The sequence below is a fragment of the Balaenoptera physalus genome (assembly GCF_965194825.1).
Source record: "Balaenoptera physalus genome assembly, chromosome: 21".
Lineage (NCBI taxonomy): Eukaryota > Metazoa > Chordata > Mammalia > Artiodactyla > Balaenopteridae > Balaenoptera > Balaenoptera physalus.
Genome location: NC_138902.1, coordinates 13298590 through 13324745, shown reverse-complemented (window position 1 = coordinate 13324745; position 26156 = coordinate 13298590). Strand labels below are relative to the sequence as shown.

At 37.8% G+C, this 26156-nt stretch overlaps 1 protein-coding gene across 2 annotated transcripts in view; it reads right to left on the bottom strand.

The window, feature by feature from the left end:
* The window catches only part of ADAM9 (ADAM metallopeptidase domain 9), a 101101-nt gene that overhangs the window by 59760 nt on the left and 15185 nt on the right, over positions 1 to 26156 (bottom strand). The window contains exons 4-9 of one of the 2 annotated variants that reach the window (XM_082444151.1): positions 13372 to 13450; positions 7711 to 7787; positions 6494 to 6689; positions 4843 to 4908; positions 2835 to 2906; positions 7 to 176 (exon numbers count right to left, since the gene is read on the bottom strand). In XM_082444151.1, coding sequence (XP_082300277.1) covers positions 7 to 176; positions 2835 to 2906; positions 4843 to 4908; positions 6494 to 6689; positions 7711 to 7787; positions 13372 to 13450 — 660 coding nt within the window. The remainder of the gene's footprint in view (positions 1 to 6; positions 177 to 2834; positions 2907 to 4842; positions 4909 to 6493; positions 6690 to 7710; positions 7788 to 13371; positions 13451 to 26156) is intronic. The other variant, XM_082444152.1, reaches the window with a different exon arrangement.

The window sequence follows — 26156 nt, the reverse complement described above, 5'->3', positions numbered from 1 at the left end:
ACTTACAGAACTAGCTGTGCACTGTCATGTCTCCGACGTGTTATAAGAAACTTCTCCCGCCACTGTACAAAGTTCCCCAACACATCACCCGCACCTCCAATTATGTTGATCAGATTTCCATTTGTCCAAATCTCCAGCCCAACTAGCACAATTCGAATATTTAACATGATGTACATCTGGAAAGAAAACAAATAAAAATATATAAAATTCATTAAAGAATATGAGAATAATTCCTGGTTATATATCCGAAAAAAACAAAAACACTAATTTGAAAAGATATGTTAACCCCAATGTTCACAGCAGCATTATTTACAATAGCCTGGATATGGAAGCAATCTAAGTGTCCATCAACAGATGAATGGGTAAAGAAGGTGAGGTATATATATACACATACATACAATGGAATATTATTCAACCATAAAAAAGAATGAAATTTTTGCCATTTGCAGCAGCATGCATGGACTTGGACAGTATTATGCTAAGTGAAATAAGTAAGAAAGAGAAAGACAAATACAGTACGGTATCACTTATATGTGGAATCTAAAAACATACAACAAACTAGTGAATATAACAAAAAAGAAACAGACTCACAGATATAGAGAACAAACTAGTGGTTACCAGTGGGGAGAAGGAAGGGAGGGGGCAATACAGGGATAGGGGATTAAGAGGTAGAAACTATTATATATAAAATAAGTTACAAGGATATATTGTACAACACAAGGAATAGTAGCCAATATTTTATAATAACTATAAATGGAGTATAAACTTTAAAAATTGTGAATCAGCATACTGTACACCTGTAACATATATAATATTGTACATCAACTATGCTTCAATAAAAAATAATACAATAAAATAAAGAATTTGAGAATATCTTTTAAGTAACACAACTGCTTAAATTAAAAACAGGACTCCTCCCCTCCAAAAAAAATTCCCTTCAATATAAGGAGACTCTAACTTCTCAAGGGTCTCAGTTTCCTCATCCATAAAACAAAAGTAAAGATTCAAAATCCTTTTCATCTTCCATTCCAAAATCTGACAAAGTCTGGATATTTAAAGTTTTGGGTATTTTGATTCCAAAACTTTCCCTAAACTAATGCAAGCCTATTTATAGTCCATATTTAGCTCACTTAATGTAAATATTCATATATTTCACTACAGAAATATCAATGAGGTTGATTACAAGGTGCTACCCCAGGACCCTGTTGGAGATGTAATGTAATACATAGTGAACTATATGTTATAAATGTATGTGAAGTGAACTATATTACCTATCTAAACTCTTATCTAAAATTCTAATGACATGCACCCCAAAGGTTTCAGATAAAGGATTATGGAACTCATATCTATTTCACAGAGATACTGTGAGGAATAAATGAGTTAATAAATATAAGGCAATTGACTCAGTTTCTAGAATGTTATAAATATCCAATAGAATGCTATCATTATCATCATCATCATTATTATGCTTGGTATTCGTATTAGGGGAACAACTTAGAGATGAAATTATCTTATAAGGACATGTAGCTAATTCTCCAATATCTCCCACTGGATGAATAAACTCCAAAATCTCAAACCAAATCCCTCCTTCCCTCTCTCTCTCTCTCTCTCTCTCTCACACACATACACACACACACACACACACACACACACACACACACACACACACACAGTGTCATATTATAGTTTCAGAGGAGGCAGCCTTATTTAAAATAAGATTCTCTCAGTAAAAATTCAAAGATCTTTTTATAAATACCAAAGTACCTTAGCCTATCTGCTATGAAATAAAAGTCATATTTTATGGCAAGATGAGAAAAATTTTAACAAATACATTTTTCTCTGCCCTTTGGCCTCCTCTCTCCCCGCACTATGCATTGTGTATCTGCATTAGGCATTGACCAAACCTCCCCCATTGGCAGAAATACCTGCTCAACCATAAAGAGCAGCATGCTTCTAGCATCAATAAGACAACTCCTTAAAAGATAACATTCCTGGGCTTCCCTGGTGGCCCAGTGGTTAAGAATCCGCCTGCCAATGCAGGAGACACGGGTTTGAGCCCTGGTCCGGGAGGATCCCACGTGCCGCGGAGCAACTGAGCCCGTGCACAACAACTACTGAGCCTGTGCACTGGAGCCCACGAGCCACAACTACTGGGGCCCGCATGCCTAGAGCCCGTGCTCCGTGCCGAGAAGCCACCACAATAAGAAGCCTGAGCACCGCATCAAAGAGTAGCCCCTACTCGCCGCAACTAGAGAAATCCCGCGCACAGCAACAAAGACCCAACGCAGCCATAAATAAATAAATTGATTAATTAAAAAAAAAAAAAAAAGATAACATTCCTTCTTGACCTGTTAGGGGCCACGATGATAATTAAGTCTGGATTGTGTAAACTGTCAATAATACCTCATTGAATGTACAGCTCTCTGTCTCAAAAAACGTACATAACTGTACCTTGACTTCTAACGAGGGGAACAGTTCTCAGAGCTTTCTGAGATGCTCTTCCTGGGTTATAATCCTCAAATTTGGCTCAATAAAATTTTCCATTTCTTTCTTAGATCAGCTGATGAATTTTTCGTTGATACTACTCTAAAGATAAAGTAGATGCTAATTCGAAATCTCTTGCTTGTCTCAGAGTCTCTCTCTCTACAATTATACTTTACTTTTAAACATAAAAAAGTTACAAAACAAATTAGAGAGCAGACCCCTGAAAGACTGAGTTACTTACTTAGGCTCTAGAATAATCAGAGCTCAAAATGAGACAATTTTAAAATTCTATTCGGAGACTGTGAGAGGAGAGGACAGAATAATCCCAGTTGATAGAAAATACAACTCACGCTATCCAAGTAGTTTGCTAAAAGAATCATCTCTTCTCGCACCGCAGTCTGGTTTCTTCCCATCATGTCATACTGAAAAGCAAAGAAGGGAAATCATTATCACCAAAGCAATTTAAGAATAAAATTTCTATAATCTCTTACAATGAAGATAAGAATCCAAACATTTCCTCTGAACCAAAAACTGAGGCACTTAGACATTCTCCTGCATTTCAAACTAATAAGTCTAAAGGATACATTTTAGTGATAAATAGGAATAAAAGCAAAGCAGGTACGTGGGTGAAATGAATAATAATGAAAAAGCACTGAAATCTTAATTTTCTCCAAAGCAGTACAACTTTAAAATGAGTTTTGTACTTAACAGTCTTTAATTCATTTTAATGCAAAAATATTTTCAAGCATTTCACAAAGAGTAGAGTTTAAAACAATCAAAATGCATAGATAAAGGAATGAAAGACAATCTGAAAGACTTCCTGATCCTTTCACCTCTTAGGCTAATGACATTACCAATAATCAATTTCTAAACTCTGGGCTAAATTAATTATCAGAGATTAACCAACGTTCACTAGTGAAAACATTATATGTAGATAGAAATATAGAGATATATAAAAGTTTAACCATATTAAGCCAAAGAGTTGATTATGACTGATTCGCTTCTTTGAGATCTAGCTAAATCCAAATGTCTATTTTAATATTATTTTAATATAACCAATTTAATAACTAATTAAAAGAACATTTTTAAAAGAATATGTGGTTTTGCTCTATGATAAGGGCATTAATACCAGAATATATCAGATTTTATTAATTAGACATTTTATCATGATTCTCCTAAACAAGAAAAAAATTTTTTTTAATACATTTGACAAGGTTTGATTAAAATGGAACCATTTTTATTTTGAACCATCTTCTACCTATGTGGAGAGAGTAATAAAGAAAAACTTTTCAAATCTCTATTTTTGTCACTTGTCCACAACATTCTACAGGAACATTTTACACATTATCTGGGACAAAGTTCATGCTTGTTCATATTCCTTTATGCTTCTTCCTTCTACACTTGAGGATAATGAACCTATAATGAACAAATCTGAATATATTTCTATCTCTTAAAAATATGGCTTGTTTTTTTTCCAATCTACATACAATAAGGGATTTTTTTTAAAAACACCATAAAAATCCTCAAAACTGTCTCTGCAGGTTACAAGAAAGGACTTGTCAATCATGTTAAGTTTCTGCAAACAGCTTATTCGCACAAACAACAAAGTTGGCAGTACAAGTCAGACAAAACATTTCAAATAATCTATAGGTTAAATTATATAGCAGCTGTATCTAAACTTGATAATGCTGTAAATGCTGAAATAGATACATAACTTTTTTTTAGTTGAGTAAAGCACAGTTCTTAAGTATGAATAAGGAAAATGCCCTGGTGTTATCCTGTACAATAGAATAAATAGTAAATGCTAAGGTGACCCATTCTCTGCTCCCTTCTAAAGCATGCCAGAACCTGGAAGTTTTCTAACTCTTAAATACAATAGACAGATAGATAGATATCTCTTAGAGATATCTTTCTCTTAGATAGATAGTTTTCTATCTCTTAAATAGGTTAGCTGAAATTCTAGAAAGAAAAGCAATTTTATTAGGCAACAAAGCAATACCTGATTAACTGGGTTTATCACCACAGTCCTTTAAATGTCTCTGAAAAAGTCTGAAGAGCTTAACTGAGAGGCAGAACAGTTTCACTTAGGAAATGTAGCATATGCAAACCACCCAAAAGAACAGGGGGAAGAAAATCACCAGTAAAAAATAAAGATAGAGGTAATCTCATTTGCTACATTCAGTTCTGGATGTATTAGGAATATCATGTATGAATATCAAGAAAAAAAAGTCATTTTAGTTTTAAAATTACATTTAACAAAAATCAATACAAATACGTTATATTTAATATTTCCTTCATGGGATGCTCACTTCTCATCTGCTTTTCATGAAAAAGAAGAAAAACTGTCACCAATCCTACCCTTTCCTTGTCTACGACAATGAACAGCTCCACATAGCGGGTCTGTGGCAGGAGAGCTCTTCTTCTCTGTCAAACACACAAACATTATAAAGGCAAAAGAAAAAAAAAAAGGTATAAGACTACACGTTTTTCATACATAATGATCTTACCCTAACCTCTAGTCACTTATTTCATGTCTGTTAAGAACTTCATAAAATGATTTTAACACATCCTAGATCAATAAAGCCAAAAAAACACGTTTTTTTAAAAAAGTGATATCTGCCATCTGTACTGATCTGAGAAAAATTCTATCCAGTTAAAGATAATATGAGTTATTCAAGTTTCCAAAGCAGAATAACTGATCTTCTAATATCTAAACTACACACACACACACACACACACACATTTTAATAGGAAACTCCATCACTTTGTTGGGAGTAGAAGACAGAATATCTGCCAATAACCCAGTGCAGAAGGAAGGACAAGGTTGTCATTTTCTCTTGTTGTTGTTGTCCTTTATTTTTTTTTTTCTTTCCAGTTTCATTGAGATACAATTGACACTGACATACAAGGTTGCCACTTTAAAAAAAAATTAGTTTTGTGATTTTACAGAAATTTAGATAAAGTATAGAATGAGCTAAAATTTAATGTTTTCCAATGATTAAAAAGAACAGTACAAAAGTCAAAAGAATGAATGGCACGAGAGGCAATGAAAATAATGCCATAAACTAGTATGAGTTAATTAAAATACACCAGAAGAAGAGGCACAAGCCTCTTCTAACACAGCGACATCATCTCATTATGTAGAAAGTCGCCTTCTCTGCAACTGAGGTTCCTCTGGTCCTAGAAACAGTTCAGGTTAAGAGATTCCTGTCAAGAGTAAGCCAAGGAATCCTAAAGAAGTCTTAAACCAGGGATACCACGAGTGTCCCTGGAAAAAATCTGAGATCATTAAAGTCCTAAAACTCAATCTCTCTCTTTCCCTCTCTCTCTCTTTCTCACTTTAGAGCTCCAGAATTACCACTCCAGTCTGTGTAAAGCATATCCACATCAAAAAGCTCACGGCTGGACTTCCCTGGTGGCGCAGTGATTAAGAATCTGCCTGCCAATTCAGGAGACACGGGTTCAAGCCCTGGTCCGGGAAGATCCCACATGCCACGGAGCAACTAAGCCCGTGCACCACAACTACTGAGCCTGCGCTCTAGAGCCCTCGAGCCACAACTACTGAAGCCCACGCACCTAGAGCCCGTGCTCCGCAACAAGAGAAGCCGCCGCAATGAGAAGCCCGTGCACCGCAACGAAGAGTAGCCCCCGCTCACCGCAACTAGAGAAAGCCCGCACGCAGCAATGAAGACCCAATGCAGCCAAAAGTAAATAAATAAATAAATATTATTTTAAAAGCCCACTGCTCTCTCAAAGTAGCAATGACAAAAAGAAATACAGTTACTGTTTAAGACTTAAGCCCTAGTTTCCAAAACACAGAAGCCTGATTGTACTCATCTTGCTGGCGGGAACTACGTATTGCTCGTCTTTTTATCCCCTTAGTACCCATCGCAATGTCTGGCACACAGTTGGCAAAAACACAGTAATAACAGGTATTGGTTTAAGGCACAAACACATCATTTTTTTTAAACTTGAGTCTTAGCCATGAAGAAATGCATTATGTCCTTACTCGAAGCAGCTGAGTGACGCTAGGAGGCTCTTCCTCTTCATCCTTTGTGGCTTCTTCCTCTATATCCTTGTTGGAAACCCCACATTTCACAGGCTCTTTGTGGACATCATCCATTCGATAAAAGATGTGCTCAAAATGAGAGCTGTTTTGCAGGGGTTCAATCCCATAACTCACATTCTCTATATGCAGCAAGCCTCTAAGTGTTGTATTACACATACACAGTTTTTTAGAATGAAAAAAAAAAAAATACACAGGAAAAGGAATTAAGAAACCTGAATAAAAGTCCTACTTCTTAACATATGTAAGAAGGGGTAGAATGGTATAGAGAAAAACAGAGAGGCTTTAGAGGCAGGCAGACCTAAACTTAAAGCACAAGATGACTACTCACTAGCATGACTGCCTGAAAGTTACCTAACCTCTCTGAGGGTTTGCTGTATAAGGAAAGGCAATTCAGAACAGTGGCTAAAAGTGTGAAGTCTGGAGCCAGAGGACCAGAGTTTGAATCCCAAATGTTTCCTACTAGCCTTAGTTTACATTCTCCATAGAGTTGTTCTGAAAACTAAATTATTTAATACACACAAAATACTTAGAACGTTGCCTGGCACACAGTAACTGTTCTACAAGTATCATTACTTAAATGGAGATAGTAGTCATAGCCATCTTATATAGCTGGTTTGAGAATTTAAAGTAATATTTCTTAGTTCAATCAATCATGCAAACAATCAACCAGCCCAGTGTCATACTGCCTGGCCCTTAATAAATTTAATTTTAATATTATTATCACTTCACTTGATACATGGTATGATTTCTCTGAACCTCAAATTGCTCACCTAAATATGGAAATAATCAGCCCCTTTTCACAGTCTTTATACACCTTAGATGAAAGAATATAGGTGAAAATTTTATAAACCTAAAGGGTGACAGAAATTTAAAGTATGCTTTACTTTAAATATTTTAAATAAATAAAGTTTATTTAGTGGACTCAAAAAAATGAAATTTTTTCTTTAGTTATTAAAATTCATCAACTGCAAGATTGTCCTAAATAAACATGCTGAAAATGACATCTGAAACACAGCTATAAAGACCTTCAGCAACATCAAAGTAAAATCTAAATTTAAGTCCCCTAAAATGACTTGATCTGGAGACAGAGCTAGGTAAAGGGGAAAGAAATAAGGGAATGAAAAAAAAACAAAAAATTGATAAAGAAAATTCCTTACCTGAGTCCAAAACAGTTGCTAAGGGCAATGGATGAATTATAAACGCCCTCCACGTATCCCCGATAATGACAATGATTCTAAATGATAAAAACTGTATTATCTTCAAATACTGTTACATTGCTGAAAATCATCATAGAAACTGCAGAACTAACAAAATTATTTAAGGTCCATAAACTAAAAATTTTTATTATTGGCATCCCATAATTATCACATGGCATTCTTTGTACTATCTTCAGACTGTCTACTATCACCCTACAGCTACACAAATGTTTAGGCAGAATTCCAGAGGACACTAAGTACAAACAACTCTACTCCTATAACTAGAAGCAGAACAAGGAAGCATAACGTCATGTTTAACATTTTTAATCACAGGCAAGAAGATGCCACAGCAGCCAACTGAAATCCAATACAGAAGAGGACCTTGTGACAGGCTAATGACACCAAGGGGGAAAAAATTCAGTACACGGCAAAAACAGTGACTTTGATCCGATGATTTTCTTTTCTTCGTGTAAGCATACTGATTATACTATTATTATCATTATTATGTTATACATTTAACCATCTTTAAAAATTAAAGAGACTTTATCCTTAATCTTGAGCAAGAAATTGACCAGTGGAAATGCAAGCATATCACTTACTAATATCAGATTTTTTTAGTACACAATGAGGTTTTTTCATCTTTAAAACAATTGTAAAGCACTAAAAAAAAAAAGCCAAGGGGAGTGGGAGGAGGAGGAGGAGGACCAGCCCTGCCAGACCTTATGACATATCATCGGGCCTTAATAATTAAAACAGTAGGGTCCTGGTGGTGTGTTAACTGAGAGACCAACTAGTGGAGCAGAATACAAAGTCTCAAAATAGACTGAAATACATGTGGAACCTTATATGATAAAAGTGGCATCTTAAATCACTGAGGCAAAGATGCACTTTTTAACAAGTGGAGCTCAGCCAACCGGTTAGACATTCAAAAAAGGATAAAAGTAGATCCATACCTCACACCATACATAAGAATAAGCTCCAAATGGATCAAGAATCCAAACATTTAAAAAAATGAACCCATGAAAGAACTAAAAGAAAACATGGGTGAATTCCTCTTTAACCTGGTGTAGAGAAAGACTTTCTATCACTCAAAATCTAGAGTCAACAGAAGAAAAGACTGATAATTTTCACTGTATTAAAAAAAAATTTTTTTTAACTTCTACATTAAAAGAAACACCAAAAAAACAAAGTCAAAAGACAACTCAGAGACTGGTGAGAAGTATCTGTAACTTTTATCATAGATAAAACTATACTATATTATATATAATACAAAGAACTCTGAAACATTAAAGGGGAAAGATTAAACCCAATAGAAGATGGAGCAAAAGAGTTGAACAGACAATTCACAAAAGAAGATATAAAAATGCCCTTATATAAATGAAAAAATTTTCAATTTCACTAATGATACAGTAAGAACCCATGAGTCTATGCTGATATAAACAAATAAGAAGGAAAAACTCTTCCTTACAGTAGAAACCACCAGTGAATACAGAAGCACTGATGAAATTAGGAAATCGCCATTTTGACAACCATCATAACAACTGCTTCAGGCAAATACTAAATACTAAAACTAGTGGGCGGGACTTCCCTGGTGGTCCAGTGGTTAAGACTCTGCACTCCTAATGCAGGGGCCCCGGGTTCAATCCCTGCTCGGGGAACTAGATCCCGCGTGCCGCAACTAGGACCCAGCACAGCCAAAACTAGTGGGTAAAAATTTGAGAAGCATTGGGTTAGTTACTAAGCTTCAAAGTATCTAATCAAAACAGGCAAAACACAGTAACTTTACAGAGAAGAAACCTAGCAGACAACTCCTTAATCATCAATGTTAACACTGTCAGTGATAAACTAATTGCAGCACATGCTCATGATATGATACAGAGAACGGCTCAATGTCCCTTCAGGGTGGATTCCTGCCAAAAGTTCATAACCTGAATCCAATCATGAGTAAACACCACACAAACCCAAATTGCAGGACGTTCTACAAAAAGTCGGCCTGTACTTCTCAAAAATGCCAATGTTGTGAAATACAAGGGAAGACTACGGACTTCCGGATTATAGGAAACGGGAGACCGCTGAGCACAACACGTGAACTTGGATTTCCTTTCACTATAAAGTACATTATTAGGATAATGGACCAAAACAAATACCAATAAGGTACATAACTGAGTAACAGTATTGCTTCAATGTTAACTTCCTAATTTTGAGAATTATACTACAGTGACATAAAAGAAATTCTTGTTTTTAGTAAATTTACGCTGACGTATTTAAGGGTAAAGGGACACCAGGTGTACAATATACTCTTCAGGAAAAAAAAAAAGAGAGAGAAGAAGGGATAAAGTACATGTGATAAATGCTAACATTTGGAGAATCTAGGTGAAGGGTATGCATGAATGTTTTCTATTATTCCTGCAACTTTTCCTATAAGTCTAAAACTGTGAACATTTTTTTAAAAATTAAACAATTACGCACTAAACAACACAGGTGAAATTTCAACATTTTACAACTTTTTCCAGTGTGAGGCTATTTACAACCACTGTTTTCTTTCTAGTGCTTTGTAGTTAAAGTCTAGCTTTGATATTGTCCTCTTCTCACTAGAGGAAAAGAAACACCTCTTCTATTACAGATGAGGTAGCACTTATGAGATAGTAATACAGTAACTCACAGTGCTCAAAAATTAAATGCTTCTCACTTCCACTATAATAGAAGCTCTCATTTGACATGACTGAAATCCAGCACTTGATCACTCAATCTACCAACTTGATGGTATTTCTTTAATAACTTGGTTTTATTAAATCTTTCCAAAGCCTTCAATTTAGTTTTTTAAAAAAACAACAAATCCTACTTCGCAAGTTTACAAAACATCCAATTGAATCGCATGATTAGAGTAAAGGTATAAATGGCATAAACAGTTTCGGAAACACAAAAACTGTAAGCAAAAAACTCAACTACAGGGAGCAGAAGTACTCAGAAGTATCTGAGAAGAGCCAACCAGCCACAAGAGCCAGCGAGCTTGGGGCAGTCAACAAATTTTTCAGAGGAAAGAAGGAGCATTAATTAACTGAGGGAGTTAGTTGAGAGACTTTCTAATGCATCTGCAAGGTACCCCAAAGTTCAAAGACTAATACTAATTTGGAGTTTTATTTCACACAGCAACTCATATCAAGTGGTTATTAAAACTGTGTTTCTTTGTGAAAAATGGCCTTGTGAAAGATGCTGATGATGAAAGCCACATAAGAGCTTTACAAATTAATTTAAATAACAGAATCACAGGGGAAAGCATTTACATTTTCTCAGTGTAACTTAATTGCATTTTATGAACAGAAGTATATTCCATGATGATATCTGACAATGTTGCCACACACAAAAAAATCCCAGTACCAAAGTTTTAATTACTATCTCAAATCTATAGTCACACTTTTATCTATTTGAACAATATTCAATAACCAATAAGTGAAAAGCTCCATCTGTCTTAGTTTATATTTTTCAAACACCCAGGAAAACATAATTAAATTGTAATACTTTACGATAACAGTTGCATAAATTTCTATAAAACTGTAATCTATTTTTAGCATTTTTAAGCATATAAACTTTCAATAATATTTATTGAGTTCACAGTTGTCGGACTGACTGTTCTAAGTAGTATCTTACAAGTATTAACTCATTTAAGCTTTCCAATAACTCCATGAAGTTATAATTATTATTCCCATTTTAAGGTGAGGATTCTAAGACACAAACAGGTTAAAGAAACTTGACCAGCAAATAAATAATAGAGCCAGGAATCAAGTCCAAGCAATGTGTGTTACCAAAATCCAGGCCAAGAAACCGCTCCAAGAGAAAAAATGCCTTTTTAAAATCACTGCTTTTGTTAAGTGGCATGAATTATGTGGTCTTTGGTCTCATGCTATAGCAATCTTCGGATGGATGATTGGATGGATGGATGAACGGCTGAACGGATTATCTGTGTTCTGGTTTATGCTATCACACACATTTAAACCCCTCTACTATTTTGCTATTAAACAATGGACAAACAATAAAACAAAACGAAACAAATAAAGTAAAACAGTGGACAAACAGAACACTCAGATAAAGGAATCAGAAAACGGGCCAGCAAAGGATGGATCTAAGTCAGCACTGCCTTTTTTTTTTTGAGTACTAATAATTAATCCAAAATAAAGGTTTTCATAATTCAAAAAGAGTCATGTACCACAATGTTCATTGCAGCTCTATTTACAATAGCCAGGACTTGGAAGCAACCTAAGTGTCCACTGACAGATGAATGGATAAAGAAGATGTGGCACATATATACAATGGAATATTACTCAGCCATAAAAAGAAACAAAATTGAGTTATTTGTAGTGAGGTGGATGGACCTAGAGTCTGTCATACAGAGTGAAGTAAGTCAGAAAGAGAAAAACAAATACTGTATGCTAACACATATATATGGAGTCTAAAAAAAAAAAAATGGTTCTGATGAACCTAGGGGCAGGACAGGAATAAAGGCGCAGATGTAGAGAATGGACTTGAGGACACGGGGAGGGGGAAAGGTAAGCTGGGACGAAGTGAGAGAGTAGCATTGACATATATACACTACCAAATGTGAAATAGATAGCTAGTGGGAAGCAGCCACATAGCACAGGGAGATCAGCTTGGTGCTATGTCCACCTAGAGGGGTGGGATAGAGAGGGTGGGAGGGAGACGCAAGAGGGAGGGGATATGGGGATATAAGTATACGTATAGCTGATTCACTTTGTTATAAAGCAGAAACTAACACAACATTGTAAAGCAATTATACTCCAATAAAGATGTTAAAAATAAATAAAATAAAGGTTGTGCCTTCTATTTATTTGAAGAGAGCTGCAAAAGTGCAAAACTAACATAAACAATTCCACCTAGCAAAACATAACAAAGCTCAGGGGAAAAATAATACATGTTTAATGGTAACAAAGATTTCTCATGAAAACTATAGCAAAAAATAATAATATATAATACCTAACTGCCAAAAGGGACTTTAAGACACTCTTCCCAACTAAAATTAGAAATGTTTATGCTCTAATTAAATAACACATAAAGCTAAGTTGACGTCTGCCAATTATTTCAAGTATTCCCAGCCAGTTCTGTCCTCAGGAAAACTCTGTTCTCTGATGCAAAAAGGACCACACTTCTTAAGAAAAGAATTGTTTTCAGCAAAAAATCAGAACATATAATAGGAAACAAGTGTTTGTTCTTTACTAAGTACTAATGGCAAGTCAAATGGTTTAATAAGCAAGTAAGATGTACCTTAAGAGGTATCAATTTTCAGCAAAATAAATCAAATAAAAAATAAAAAAATAAATCAAACTTTTCCCCTTCATAATCAGTAAGGATTATCATTAAATAGAAGATTATTTTCCTGGTCTTTTAAAAATCACTTGACCATGGAGAACCAGGAGAGCTGTAAGGTAATACAGTTTAATTTATGTCAGTGTACTCACACTCCCACCCCAGGACAATGCCATATATAATAATATCAAAAGAGGCCCTTGGGGAAGCACAAGGTAACAGCCCTGAGTACCTGAAGAGAATGCACTTTAAAATTATAATTGTTTTAAATTCTGCTATAGGGTCAAGAGGAAAATATATTACCTGTATATCAGGGTAGTCAGAGATCAGAGCCCCTTCCTTGTTGTAGGTATAAACTACAAAATCTTTGGGTAAAAGGTCCCTGCAAAAGGAATAAAACACACCATTTAAAATTATTTTATCTATTTGCAACTAAGGACACAACTTATAAGGCATTATTTCCAGAAGAGATGAGCAGGAATAAAAACTTTCACCTGATAAATTGTTATTCAAAGAAGGAGCTACCGTAAAACTAAAAGCTCATGAAGGGACTTGCATCTGAAATCATGCGCATTACTCCCTCAGAAAGAATGGTAACGCTGCACACTTGTTCTCACGGTCATAAAATGCTGGTTGCATAAAAAAATATGTAACATCCTTAAAGTTTTCTGATACATCTCATAGGAAAAGTATAAATTAGGTTATATAGTACATCATATTTCTAGAAGAAAATAAATGATTTTATCCTCTTTTAAATGTCCTATATAAAGAAGCAGCACTCCTTTCCTTGACCTCCTAAGTATGGGGGCAAAATCTGTGTCAGCTGTTGGAGGAAACAATCATTGCTGATTCCTGAAGCTTCCTTCCATGTTAAGGTAGACTGATAGTGGAAAGCACACGTGCAAAATAGGGTTAGCTTTGTCAACGAAAATATATCCAATGATGCTTGTTGAAGGTGGTAAGGCAGACTTTATTATCGACATAGGTATAGGGACCACTGCAAAGGGATTTTACAGGGCGGTGGGGAGAAAGACCAGGCTCAACTCCAAATACAGCATGGGGAAGTGGGAATTTAAAACCAAGGAGCATGGTGAGGGTCAGTGGATGGAAAATTACTAAGAGGAAACAACAGGGGTGAGGGGCATTCTGGCTAAACCAACCTAACAGATTCTTGCTGAGGACAGGCCAGGGTGATCAGACATCACTGGGCGGGGAAGGGGAGTAGAAGATAAAGAACCTGATCAGACATCCAGAGTGATCAGATATGGTGGGGAGGGGGAAGTTGTTGCTAAAACTAGATTTTACAACAAACTACACTGATGGACCTAGGAGAAGGTTCAGGAACCTGACTAAAGTTTGGTCAAGCAAAGAATCTTTGTCAGTCTCCCTTCTTGTTCAAGGAAAGAAAAGACATTCTTCTTTCCTCTGAATAATACAAGTCCATTTCCTCATTCAGTTGTCTTTTGTTCATTACAGAGCAGCTGAATCATCTATTGGAACCTGACAGTAGAGGATATTTGCTGGGTGGTGCTAGCAGTCAGGCAGTTAATGAGGGGTGTTGCTATGAAAAATAAAAGAAAAACAAAGATTACTAGTTAGAAACCCAGTTTCTGAGTCCAGGAGGAAGCCATCAAGATTTTTTAGACTTGAGCTTGGAGCATCTTCAGGTGTTAGACTGAGGTTGGCACTGGCCACCTGACACATTTTCCTAGTTTGCAGTTTGAATGTCACTGGTGATAGCATCAGGTATTCTGATGAATTTCCTGAGAGGTCCACACAACCGGAGGCATGAAGCTTGCCCATACGTGATCTATTGTAATCATTTTTTTTTGAAGTTTCTATCAAGTCTTCCAGCTGCAGAGTTACAGAGTTTCAGGAAAAGGGCAGTTTTAGTTGTCAATGATTCCGAATCAGAAAGGACAAAAATTGGAAATGTTAACTTAGAGAGTTGTAGCCAGATACTGGAGGAAACTAGAAGAATTCAGGAGTTGGTAAAGCTGGCAAAATGTTCAAGATGAAAGCAGCAACAGTTCACTATAGTTTTCCATTGAAACAAAAAAAAAAGCACATTCTCTCTACAGTCACCCCCATTTCCGTGAAAGATAAAGTAAGACTAATTTGTTTGCAAGGAAGTTTGGTCTCATTAAACTTGGCCTGGTTATTTACATAAGTACAGCAAAAATAGTGATTGACCACATAGTACCTTGTGTGAGTTTGCTTTGCTGGAGCATTGCCTCTCAAGGCTAAGAAGCCAAGTCCAGAACTTGCCACCAGATCTGACTGCAATACCTATAGATTTGGGTGAATTCCTCTCTTCTGAAGGTCCCCCAAATATCCTGAGGTTCCTGGGCCTGCCAGAAGTGACCTTCCTTACTCACCTGTAAGGCAGGAAGCCCTGTAAGCCAGGAACAGGATGGTTCTTCCAAGGGGAGCTGTATAAACATTGCCTTCTTAAAGTCAACCTTAGTTCCTTAGAGCTATCTGGTCATATCTGATTCAGTACACGTCATTCCCAAATATGACATTACAATCAAAGCCTTGGTAATATAAGCAAGGTTTCCAATTGCTTTGTGTTACAAGGAGGATAGATTTTGACTGAACTTATGCAAATAACTATACTGCCGTGAATATAAGATGTGTTAACACTTCAAATAAACCTGATTAGTTCAACAACTCTCTTTTTATAAGGAGAGAGACAAATCCTTTGAGACTTTCCAAGGGCCGTTTTGGAAATATCAAAGTCAGTTTGGGGTCAAAGAGACTCCACTTAGAATTTGACTTGGGGAAATTGTCAAAAATGCCAAAAGGTTTGAACACTTGACTAAATTGGATCACAGGTGTCACTGTGAAACAACACTTAGCTGTCCATTTAACCAAAGTCACAATTTAAAGATTTCAAGGCAAATACAGAAAGTTACACAGTTACTAAAAAAAACAAAAAACAAACTCTTAGCTCTCTTAATATTGAGAAGATCTGGTTTTCTTAAATAATCAAAGACCTGATAAACACATGACACATAGGAAATTATCTTAAAACACAAAATCTTATCTTCCCAAGCTGATTACTTAAATGTAAAGTAAAACAACCTTTTTTACCATTTCCTATTAAGAGGAAACCAATAATCTAAGAAAACCTTGTGTTTTAACAGAGAAAGAAAACCAAATTCTGGTTTTGTATCAGTGTACTATTAATACTAAGGCAAATTAAACAAACAAACAAACCAAAAAACCTTACAAATAAATCCATCCAATATTAGCCAGTTTTGACCACACAAGGAAAGATTCCTTTTCCAAGGTCCCTTTTCCACAAACTTTCTTTAGAAATTTTCTTACATCACTCAGTTTTTGTCCTACATTTTTCTTCTTTCTCATTCTAGAACAACCATTCATTCTACTTTGGGACCAAATTATTCTCTTACCCTTAGCAAAACATATCTTTCATACCCTTCCTTATCAAAAATACACCTTATATTTTCCTTGCATACAGTTTGTTTTCTTTATCCTTATTATTCCTGGTAGTTTCATTTATTTATATTGATTAGATTTTTTAATCATTAGTAACTAATTTTCAGTAAAAACTAGGAAGCAGGCAATTGCAAAGTGTCCGCTACATACTACCATTCTGTAATAGTCAATACATTATTTCATAATTTCTAGAGATGTGTCTTTTTCACAGTACAATTCCTCATGCTTACTAACAGACCCAAATATATTTAGCTTCTCTATACCATATGAAAACAAGATGCCAAAAGTAAATAAAATTAAATTTCTCTTCAGCAATTAATATTTCAATATTTTATCTTATTTGGAAATTATGTAGTCAATGATTATCCATCTTTGACTTAACTTCGTATAGCTTTAAGGTTTCAAGTTATGAAAAAAAATTTTTGAAACTGTTTTTCAGGAGGCATAAAACATAATTACCATTGAAAAGTTCATTTATAAACTTTTATTCCACTTACATCTATTTAATTTACTTGTTCTGAACAATTATACTTGAATTACTCATGAAAATTTCATGAGCCATTAATTAAACAAAGCTAGCCATCCATCATTTTAAGTTGTTTTTCTTGTTGACAAGTCATGCAGTACCAAAAAAACAATCACAAAAGCGAAGAACAAAAAATTATATATTTATGGTTCTTCCCTCTTTTTTTTTAACTGCCATGCTTGACATCAAGCAATTCCTTTTTATTATACATTTTGTTCTAAGGGTTGATTTATAATTTATAATCTTAAATATCTGGTAGAGATAACATAAGCTTGTTTGAATAGTAAACATAGGTGGAAAAAATTGCATATCTGCATTACATATTTAAAGCCGACAACCCTGAAGTTGTCAGTTTATCAACAACTGTATCAACAATATAAGAACTAGCAAAAAAGATTATTCAAGGTCATGTGAACTTAAAAAAAACTTGGGTTAGTTTCTGTATTCCTGAGAGTTTTAAGAAAATAATTTATCTAAGTGCTCATTTATCTCTAAACCAATTTGAATAGAACTCTTTAAGGGATTTTATAAATTAATGTGATAATACCATCCAGAAGTAGGAAACTATCACACACCTATAACATACATATATAGAGAAATACATAAACATACAGACGCAAATAGAGAACTTAGAGTTTTCATTTTAAAATTTTAGCCATGAGTCAGTAAAATAGCAATACAATCTCATTTGTTTATCTCCACTTCATATTTTCATCTGAATTGTCTCTGGCAAATAAAACAAGTTAAGGTCACCTGCCTACCAATACGTCTGGAGGAGACTTTTAAGATTTTCTTTTGCCATGATATGTAATCTTCCTTTGCTGTGGTCTAAATTTTAGGCAACAGACTGAAGAGACATCTAACTGCTGTCTGGATGTTTCCAAAGCCCATGTGAGTGGACAAATCATTCAGTTCTGTTTCCAAATAGCTTTTGTTCTTCTTTTCAGACTCAAGTAGTTGCTTTCAAGGCTACCTGAGTTTCTTGAGAGCCCCCGATGGACGGCAAGGGACCAAAAATGGAAGTGACTGTGGGGAGCTGAGGGGCTACAGTGGGAGCGGAAAGTCTGCCAGCTGTGGACAGAGGGATGGAGGAGGTGGCAGTTTGAAGTGGGACATATCAAAGGATCCAAGGGAACTGGGGTGAAGACTGATGGTGGTAAGAGGAGGACGGAGGAGCAGAAGCAACAGGGAGGGAGCAGCATTAGAGCAGTCAACCTGGGGAGATCTCAAGTTTCCAAAAGACGCCAACAAAGTTCCAAATTATCCTCAGCAAAACATGCCAACAAGAAAGGAAGCAGACAGAGCTGGCACAGCAGAGAGTCAGCAGGATGTGAGAAGAAGTGGTTTACTTGGCTGAGAAGTTCCAATGGGGAGAAGCCAGATCCAAAAGAGAGAACAGAGAGACTTCACACAGAGTCAGAAAGCAAGGAGTTCCAGCCCAGGACATCAGGGAATAATCCCCATTCAGAACACAGAGCCAGGAGGACCTTCCAGCCCAGGAGGTACCTGTCAAAAGAAGCCTGGGTCTCTAACCCAACTTCAGAGGGTATACTCAAAACCGTAAAAATCAAGTCAGATTCAACAGATGCTTGTCTGGAGCAATGGTTCAGGAGTCAGAGTCACCAATGGATCCCCGGTCAGTCAGTCAGGACTGAAGACAAGGGCTTCAAGGTGCATACTTAGGGTCCAGAGTGAGAGGTCGGGGGGTCCAATGATGAATCTGATCCTATACGAGTCATGGCGCCATGACTGTCAAAGAAAAAAAATATTCAGCGACACATGTTAAAGATGGTGAGGCCAAGCTTATTCAGGACCACTGCAATAGGTATGGGGACGCTGCAATGGGATTTTACAGCGGGGGACAGAGACCAGGCTCAACTCCAAGCACAACACGGGCAGGCGGGAACTTGTACCCAGTGAGCAGGGTGGGGGTCAGTGGATGGAAAATTACTAAGATGAAACACCGCGGTGAAGGAAGCTCTGGCTAAACCGACTAACAGATTCTTACTGAAGACGGGCCACGGTGATCAGACATCACCCGAGGGGATGGTGGAAGATGAGGAATTTGATCAGATATTGAGGGTGGGGGGTTCTTGCTAAACTCACTTAGCAGGGTTCCGGTTAAAACTGGATTTTCCAAGGAAGTGTAGAGATGGACCCAGGAGAAAGTTCAGTAGCCTGACCAAAGTCTGGTCAAGCAAAGAACCTGTGTCATTTGCAGCAGCAATGGAGCAGCAGTATACTTATCTCCAAGGCTTACGGACAAGTCAGGGATGCAGGGTGCCAGCTAGTGGTTTACGATGTGACCCTTAACATTCTAAACTCCAGGTTCAGACTGTCTAGACTGTTTAAGAGATGGAGAGATCGATGGTTTACGTGCTGTTTAATCAGTTACACAGCCTGACTTTAGCCACGTGACCAGTATAGTATAAAAGACCCCCTCGGTAAACGTGTGCCTGGGCTACCCTTAAAAGATGATGCTTCAGTCATATCTCAGTGGTTTGTAATCTGAAGACAAAGCACATCTGTGCAACTGAGAAAGGACCCTGGGGGGCTCTGTCTGGAACTGTTCAAACCCCTTGATGATCTCCTCTGCTTTCTTTGTCCTGATGTCCTGTACCTTTTGCCTTTATGAAAGTCTCCTCGAGTGAGCTTGGGAGTAGCCCGTGGAGTTTTGAGTCCTTTCCATTATCCAACCCTGTTCAGTCACCGCCCCGTCTCTCCCCTCTCTCTCCCCAACACATACACACTCTTTGCTCCCTCTGGTGGTGAATTTAAAAAGAATAAACTGGAGATGGTACTTGGCTTTGCTCTGCCCTTCCTCTTCCTTGCAAGTCACTGCCTGCCAGTGGGACCACAGATTCCGCCACGCTCCTCCAGGAGCAGGCCTGCCACTGTGCAGGCTGACGTGAGTGGCTGAATCTGCCTAACCCGGGGTTCAGGACGGGCAGGTCCATCAGGCTCTCATTCTATGGTAAATCCTCTAACCCAGCCCTTATCAATAACAAAAATGGTATTTTGACCTCCTATCAAACTCACCCTTTTAGTTTATGTTTAAAGTTGTTGAGCACAGGCAGAGAAAAGGTGTGCTATCTTCTGCCCCACAACCCCCAGTCCCTGCCAAATAACCCAACAGAAGTAATTATGTCCAACCCTCTGCAAGGAGGCTTCATATCTTTCAGCAAGGGATTCATGACCAAAAAAGGTTAAGACTGCCATTGTAGAGGCCCTGGGAGGAAAACAATAAGCACTCACTCAAACAGAGTACCCCCTTCATTGATAGCCATAATAATAGGCTATCTACCCTAACTCTTTTTTGCTAGTGATCATTAGCTTTGATGACTGCCTTTCAAAGACATTCAAAGACCTGGCCCCTCTTAACAAATGCCTGGAAAAGTACATTTGCCCACTAATTCGAGAAGCATAGGGGGGACCTTCAAGATGGCAGAGGAGTAAAACGAGGAGATCACCTTCCTCCCCACAAATACATCAGAAATACGTCTACATGTGGAACAAGTCCTACAGAACACATACTGAATGCTGGCAGAAGACGTCAGACTTCCCAAAAGGCAAGAAACTCCCCACGTACCCGGGTAGGGCAAAAGAAAAAAGGAAAAACAGAGACAAAAGAATAGGGATGGGACCTGCACCTCTGGGAGGAAGCTGTGAAGGAGGAAAGGTTTCCACACACTAGGAAGCCCCTTCGCGGGCGGAGACTGCGGGTGGCAGAGGGGGGAAGCTTCAGAGCCACGGAGGAGAGCGCAGCCACAGGGGTGCGGAGGGCAAAGCGGAGAGACTCCCGCACAGAGGATCAGTGCCGACCAGCATTCACCAGCCCAAGTGGCTTGTCTGCTCACCTGCCAGAGCAGGTTGGGGCTGGGAGCTGAGGCTCGGGCTTCAGAGGTCGGATCCCAGGGACAGGACTGGGGTTGGCTGCGTGAACACAGCCTGAAGGCGGCTAGTGCGCCACAGCTAGCTGGGAGGGAGTCCGGGAAAAGGTCTGCAGCTGCCTAAGAGGCAAGAGACCATTGTTTCAGGGTGCGCGAGGAGAGGGGATTCAGGGCACTGCCTAAACGAGCTCCAGAGACGGGCGCGAGCTGCGGCTATCAGTGCGGACCCCAGAGATGGGCATAAAACGCTAACGCTGCTGCTGCAGCCACCAAGAAGCCTGTGTGCAAGCACAGGTCACTATCCACATCCCACCAAGGAGCCTGTGCAGCCCGCCACTGCCAGAGTCCCATGATCCAGGGACAACTTCCCCAGGAGAACACACAGCGTGACCCAGGCTGTTGCAACGTCACGTCGGCCTCTGCCACCGCAGGCTCGCCCCGTATTCCAATTATAACTACCGTACCCCTCCCACCCCCCGGCCTGAATGAGCAAGAGCCCTCTAAACAGCCGCTGCTTTAACCCCGTCCTGTCTGGGTGGGAACAGATGCCTCGGGGCGACCTACACGCAGAGGTGGGGCCAAAACCAAAGCTGAACCCCAGGAGCTGTGTGAACAAAGAAGAGAAAGGGAAATTTCTCCCAGCAGCCTCAGGAACAGCAGATTAAATCCCCACAATCAACTTGATATACCCTGCATCTGTGGAATACCTGAATAGACAATGAATCATCCCAAAATTGTGGCAGTGGACTTTGGAAGCAACTGTAGACTTGAGGTTTGCTGTCTGCAACTGATTTGTTTCCGATTTTTATGTTTATCTTAGCTTAGTGTTTAGCACTTGTTATCATAGGTGAATTTGTTTATTCGTTTGGTTGCTCTTTTCTCTTTTTTTAAACTATTATTATTTTTTATAATAATTTTAAAAAATTATTATTTTGTTTTCCTCCCTTTTCTTCTCAGCCGTGTGGCTGACAGGGTCTTGGTGCTCCAGCCTGATGTCAGGCCTGAGCCTCTGGGTGGGAGAGCCAAATTCAGGACACTGAACCACAAGAGACCTCCCGGCCCCACATAATATCAATTGGCGAGAGCTCTCCCAGAGATCTCCATCTCAATGCTACAGCCCAGCTCCACCCAACAGCCAGTAAACTCCAGTGCTGGACGCCCCATGCCAAACAACTAGCAAGACAGGAACACAACCCCACCCATTAGCAGAGAAGCTGCCTAAAATCATATTAAGTTCACAGACACCCCAAAGCACACCACCAGACGCAGACCTGCCCACCAGAAAGACAAGATCCAGCCCCACCCACCAGAACACAGGCACCAGTCCGCTCCACCAGGAAGCTTACACAACCCACTGAACCAACCTCACCCACTGGGGACAGGAAACAAAAACAACAGGAACTATGAGCCTGGAGCCTGAAAAAAGGAGACCCCAAACACAGTAAGTTAAACAAAATGAGAAGACAGAGAAATGAGCAGCAGATGAAGGAGCAAGGTAAAACCCACCAGACCAAACAAATGAAGAGGAAATAGGAAGTCTACCTGAAAAAGAGTTCAGAGTAATGATAGTAAAGATGATCCAAAGTCTTAGAAATAGAATGGACAAAATACAATAAACATTTAACAAGGACCTAGAAGAACTAAAGAGCAAACAAACAATGATGAACAACACAATAAATGAATTTAAAAATTCTCTACAAGGAATCAATAGCAGAATAACTGAGGCAGAAGAAAGGATAAGTGACCTGGAAGATAATATAGTGGAAATAAATGCCACAGAGCAGAATAAAGAAAAAAGAATGAAAAGAATTGAGGACAGTCTCAGAGATGTCTGAGACAACATTAAAGGCACCAACATTCGAATTATAGCGGTCCCAGAAGAAAAAGAGAAAAAGAAAGGGTCTGAGAAAATATTTGAAGAGATTATAGTTGAAAACTTCCTTAACGTGGGAAAGGAAATAGGCAATCAAGTCCAGGAAGCACAGAAAGTCCCATACAGGGTAAATCCAAGGAGAAACACGCCAAGACACATATTAATCACACTATCAAAAATTAAATACAAAGAAAAAATATTAAAAACAGCAAGGGAAAAGCAACAAATAACATACAAGGGAATCCCATAAGGTTAACAGCTGATCTTTAGCAGAAATTCTGCAAGTCAGAAGGGACGGGCAGGACATACTTAAAGTGATGAAAGGTAAAAACCTACAACCAAGATTACTCTACCCAGCAAGGATCTCATTCAGATTCGACGGACAAATTAAAACCTTTACAGACAAACAAAAGCTAAGAGTATTCAGCACCACCAAAACAACTTTAAAACAAATGCTAAAGGAACTTCTCTAGGCAGGAAACACAAGAGAAGGAAAAGACCTACAAAAACAAACCCAAAACAATTAAGAAAATGATAATAGGAACATACATATCAATAATTACCTTAAATGTAAATGGATTAAATGCTCCAACCAAAAGACATAAACTGGCTTAATGGATACAAAAACAAGACCCATATATATGCTGTCTACAAGAGACCCACTTCAGACCTAGGGACACATACAGACTGAAAGTGGAGGGATGGAAAAAGATATTCCATGCAAATGGAAATCAAAAGAAAGCTGGAGTAGCAATTCTCATATCAGACAAAATAGACTTTAAAATACAGACTATTACAAGAGACAAAGAAGAACACTACATAATGATCAAGGGATCAATCCAAGAAGAAGATATAACAATTGTCAATATTTATGCACCCAGCTTAGGAGCACCTCAATGCATAAGGCAAATGTTAGTGGCCATAAAAGGGGAAATCGACAGTAACACAATAATAGTCGGGGACTTTAACACCCCACTTTCACCGATGGACAGATTATCCAAAATGAAAATAAATTAAGGAAACACAAACTTTAAATGACACATTAAACAAGATGGACTTACTTGATATTTATAGGATATTCCATCCAGAAAAAACAGAATACACTTTCTTCTCAAGTGCTCATAGAACATTCTCCAGGATAAATCATATCTTGGGTCACAAATCAACCCTTGGTAAATGTAAGAAAATTGAAATCGTATCAACTATCTTTTCCGACCACAAAGCTATGAGACTAGATATCAATTAGAGGAAAAAAATCTGTAAAAAATACAAACACATGGAGGCTAAACAATACACTACTAAATAACCAGGAGATCACTGAATAAATCAAAGAGGAAATCAAAAAATACCTAGAAACAAATGACAATGAAAACACAACGACCCAAAACCTATGGGATGCAGCAAAAGCAGTTCTAAGATAGAAGTTTATAGCAATACAATCCTACCTCAAGAAACAAGAAACGCCTCAAATAAACAACCTAACTTTACACCTAAAACATTTAGAGAAAGAAGAACAAAAAAATCCCAAAGTTAGCAGAAGGAAAGAAATCATAAAGATCAGATGAGAAATAAATGAAAAAGAAATGAAGGAAATGATAGCAAAGATCAATAAAACTAAAAGCTGGTTCTTTGAGAAGATAAACAAAATTGATAAATCACTAGCCAGACTCACCAAGAAAAAAAGGGAGAAGACTCAAATCAATAGAGTTAGAAATGAAAAAGGAGAAGTAACAACAGATACTGCAGAAATACAAAGAATGTGGAGAGATTACTACAAGCAACTATATGCCAATAAAATGGACAACCTGGAAGAAATGGACAAATTCTTAGAAAAGCACAACCTTCTGAGACTGAACCAGGAAGAAATAGAAAATATAAACAGAACAATCACAAGCACTGAAATTGAAACTGTGATTAAAAATTTTCCAACAAACAAAAGCCCAGGACCAGATGCCTTCACAGGCAAATTGTATAAAACATTTAGAGAAAAGCTAACACCTATCCTTCTCAAACTCTTCCAAAATATAGCAGAGGGAGGAACACTCCCCAACTCATTCTACGAGGCCACCATCACCCTGATACTAAAACCAGATAAAGATGTCACAAAGAAAGAAAACTACAGGCCAATATCACTGATGAACATAGATGCAAAAATCCTCAGCAAAATACTGGCAAACAGAATCCAACAGAACATTAAAAGGATCCTATACCATGATCAAGTGGGGTTTATCCCAGGAATGCAAGGATACTTCAATATACGCAAATCAATCAATGTGATAAACCATATTAACAAATTGAAGGAGAAAAACCATATGATCATCTCAATAGATGCAGAAAAAGCTTTCAATAAAATTCAACACCCATTTATGATAAAAACCCTCCAGAAAGTAGGCATACAGGGAACTTACCTCAACATAATAAAGGCCATATATGACAAACCCACAGCCAACATCGTTCTCAATGGTGAAAAACTGAAACCATTTCCTCTAAGAACAGGGACAAGACAAGGTTGTCCACTCTCACCACTATTATTCAACACAGTTTTGGAAGTTTTAGCCACAGCAATCAGAGACGAAAAAGAAATAAAAGGAATCCAAATCGGAAAGAAGAAGTAAAGTTATCACTATTTGCAGGTGACATGATACTATACATAGAGAATCCCAAAGATGCTACCAGAAAACTACTAGAGCTAATCTATGAATTTGGTAAAGTAGCAGGATACAAAATTAATGCACAGAAATCTCCTGCATTCCTATACACTAATGATGAAAAATCTGAAAGAGAAATTAAGGAAACACTCGCATTTACCATTGCAACAAAAAGAATAAAACACCTAGGAATAAACCTACCTAAGGAGACAAAAGACCTGTATGCAGAAAACTATAAGACACTGATGAAAGAAATTAAAGATGATACAAACAGATGGAGAGGTATACCATGTTCTTGGATTGGAAGAATCAACACTGTGAAAATGACTATACTACCGAAAGCAATCTACAGATTCAATGTAATCCCTATCAAACCACCAATGGCATTTTTCACAGAACTAGAACTAAAAATTTCACAATTTGTATGGAAACACAAAAGACCCCGAATAGCCAAAGCAATCTTGAGAGAGAAAAACGGAGCCAGAGGAATCAGGCTCCCTGACTTCAGACTATACTACAAAGCTACAGTATTCAAGACAGTATGGTTCTGGCACAAAAACAGAAATATAGATCAATGGAACAGGAAAGAAAGCCCAGAGATAAACCCACGCACATATGGTCACCTTATTTTTGATAAAGGAGGCAAGAATATACAATGGAGAAAAGACAGCCTCTTCAATAAGTGG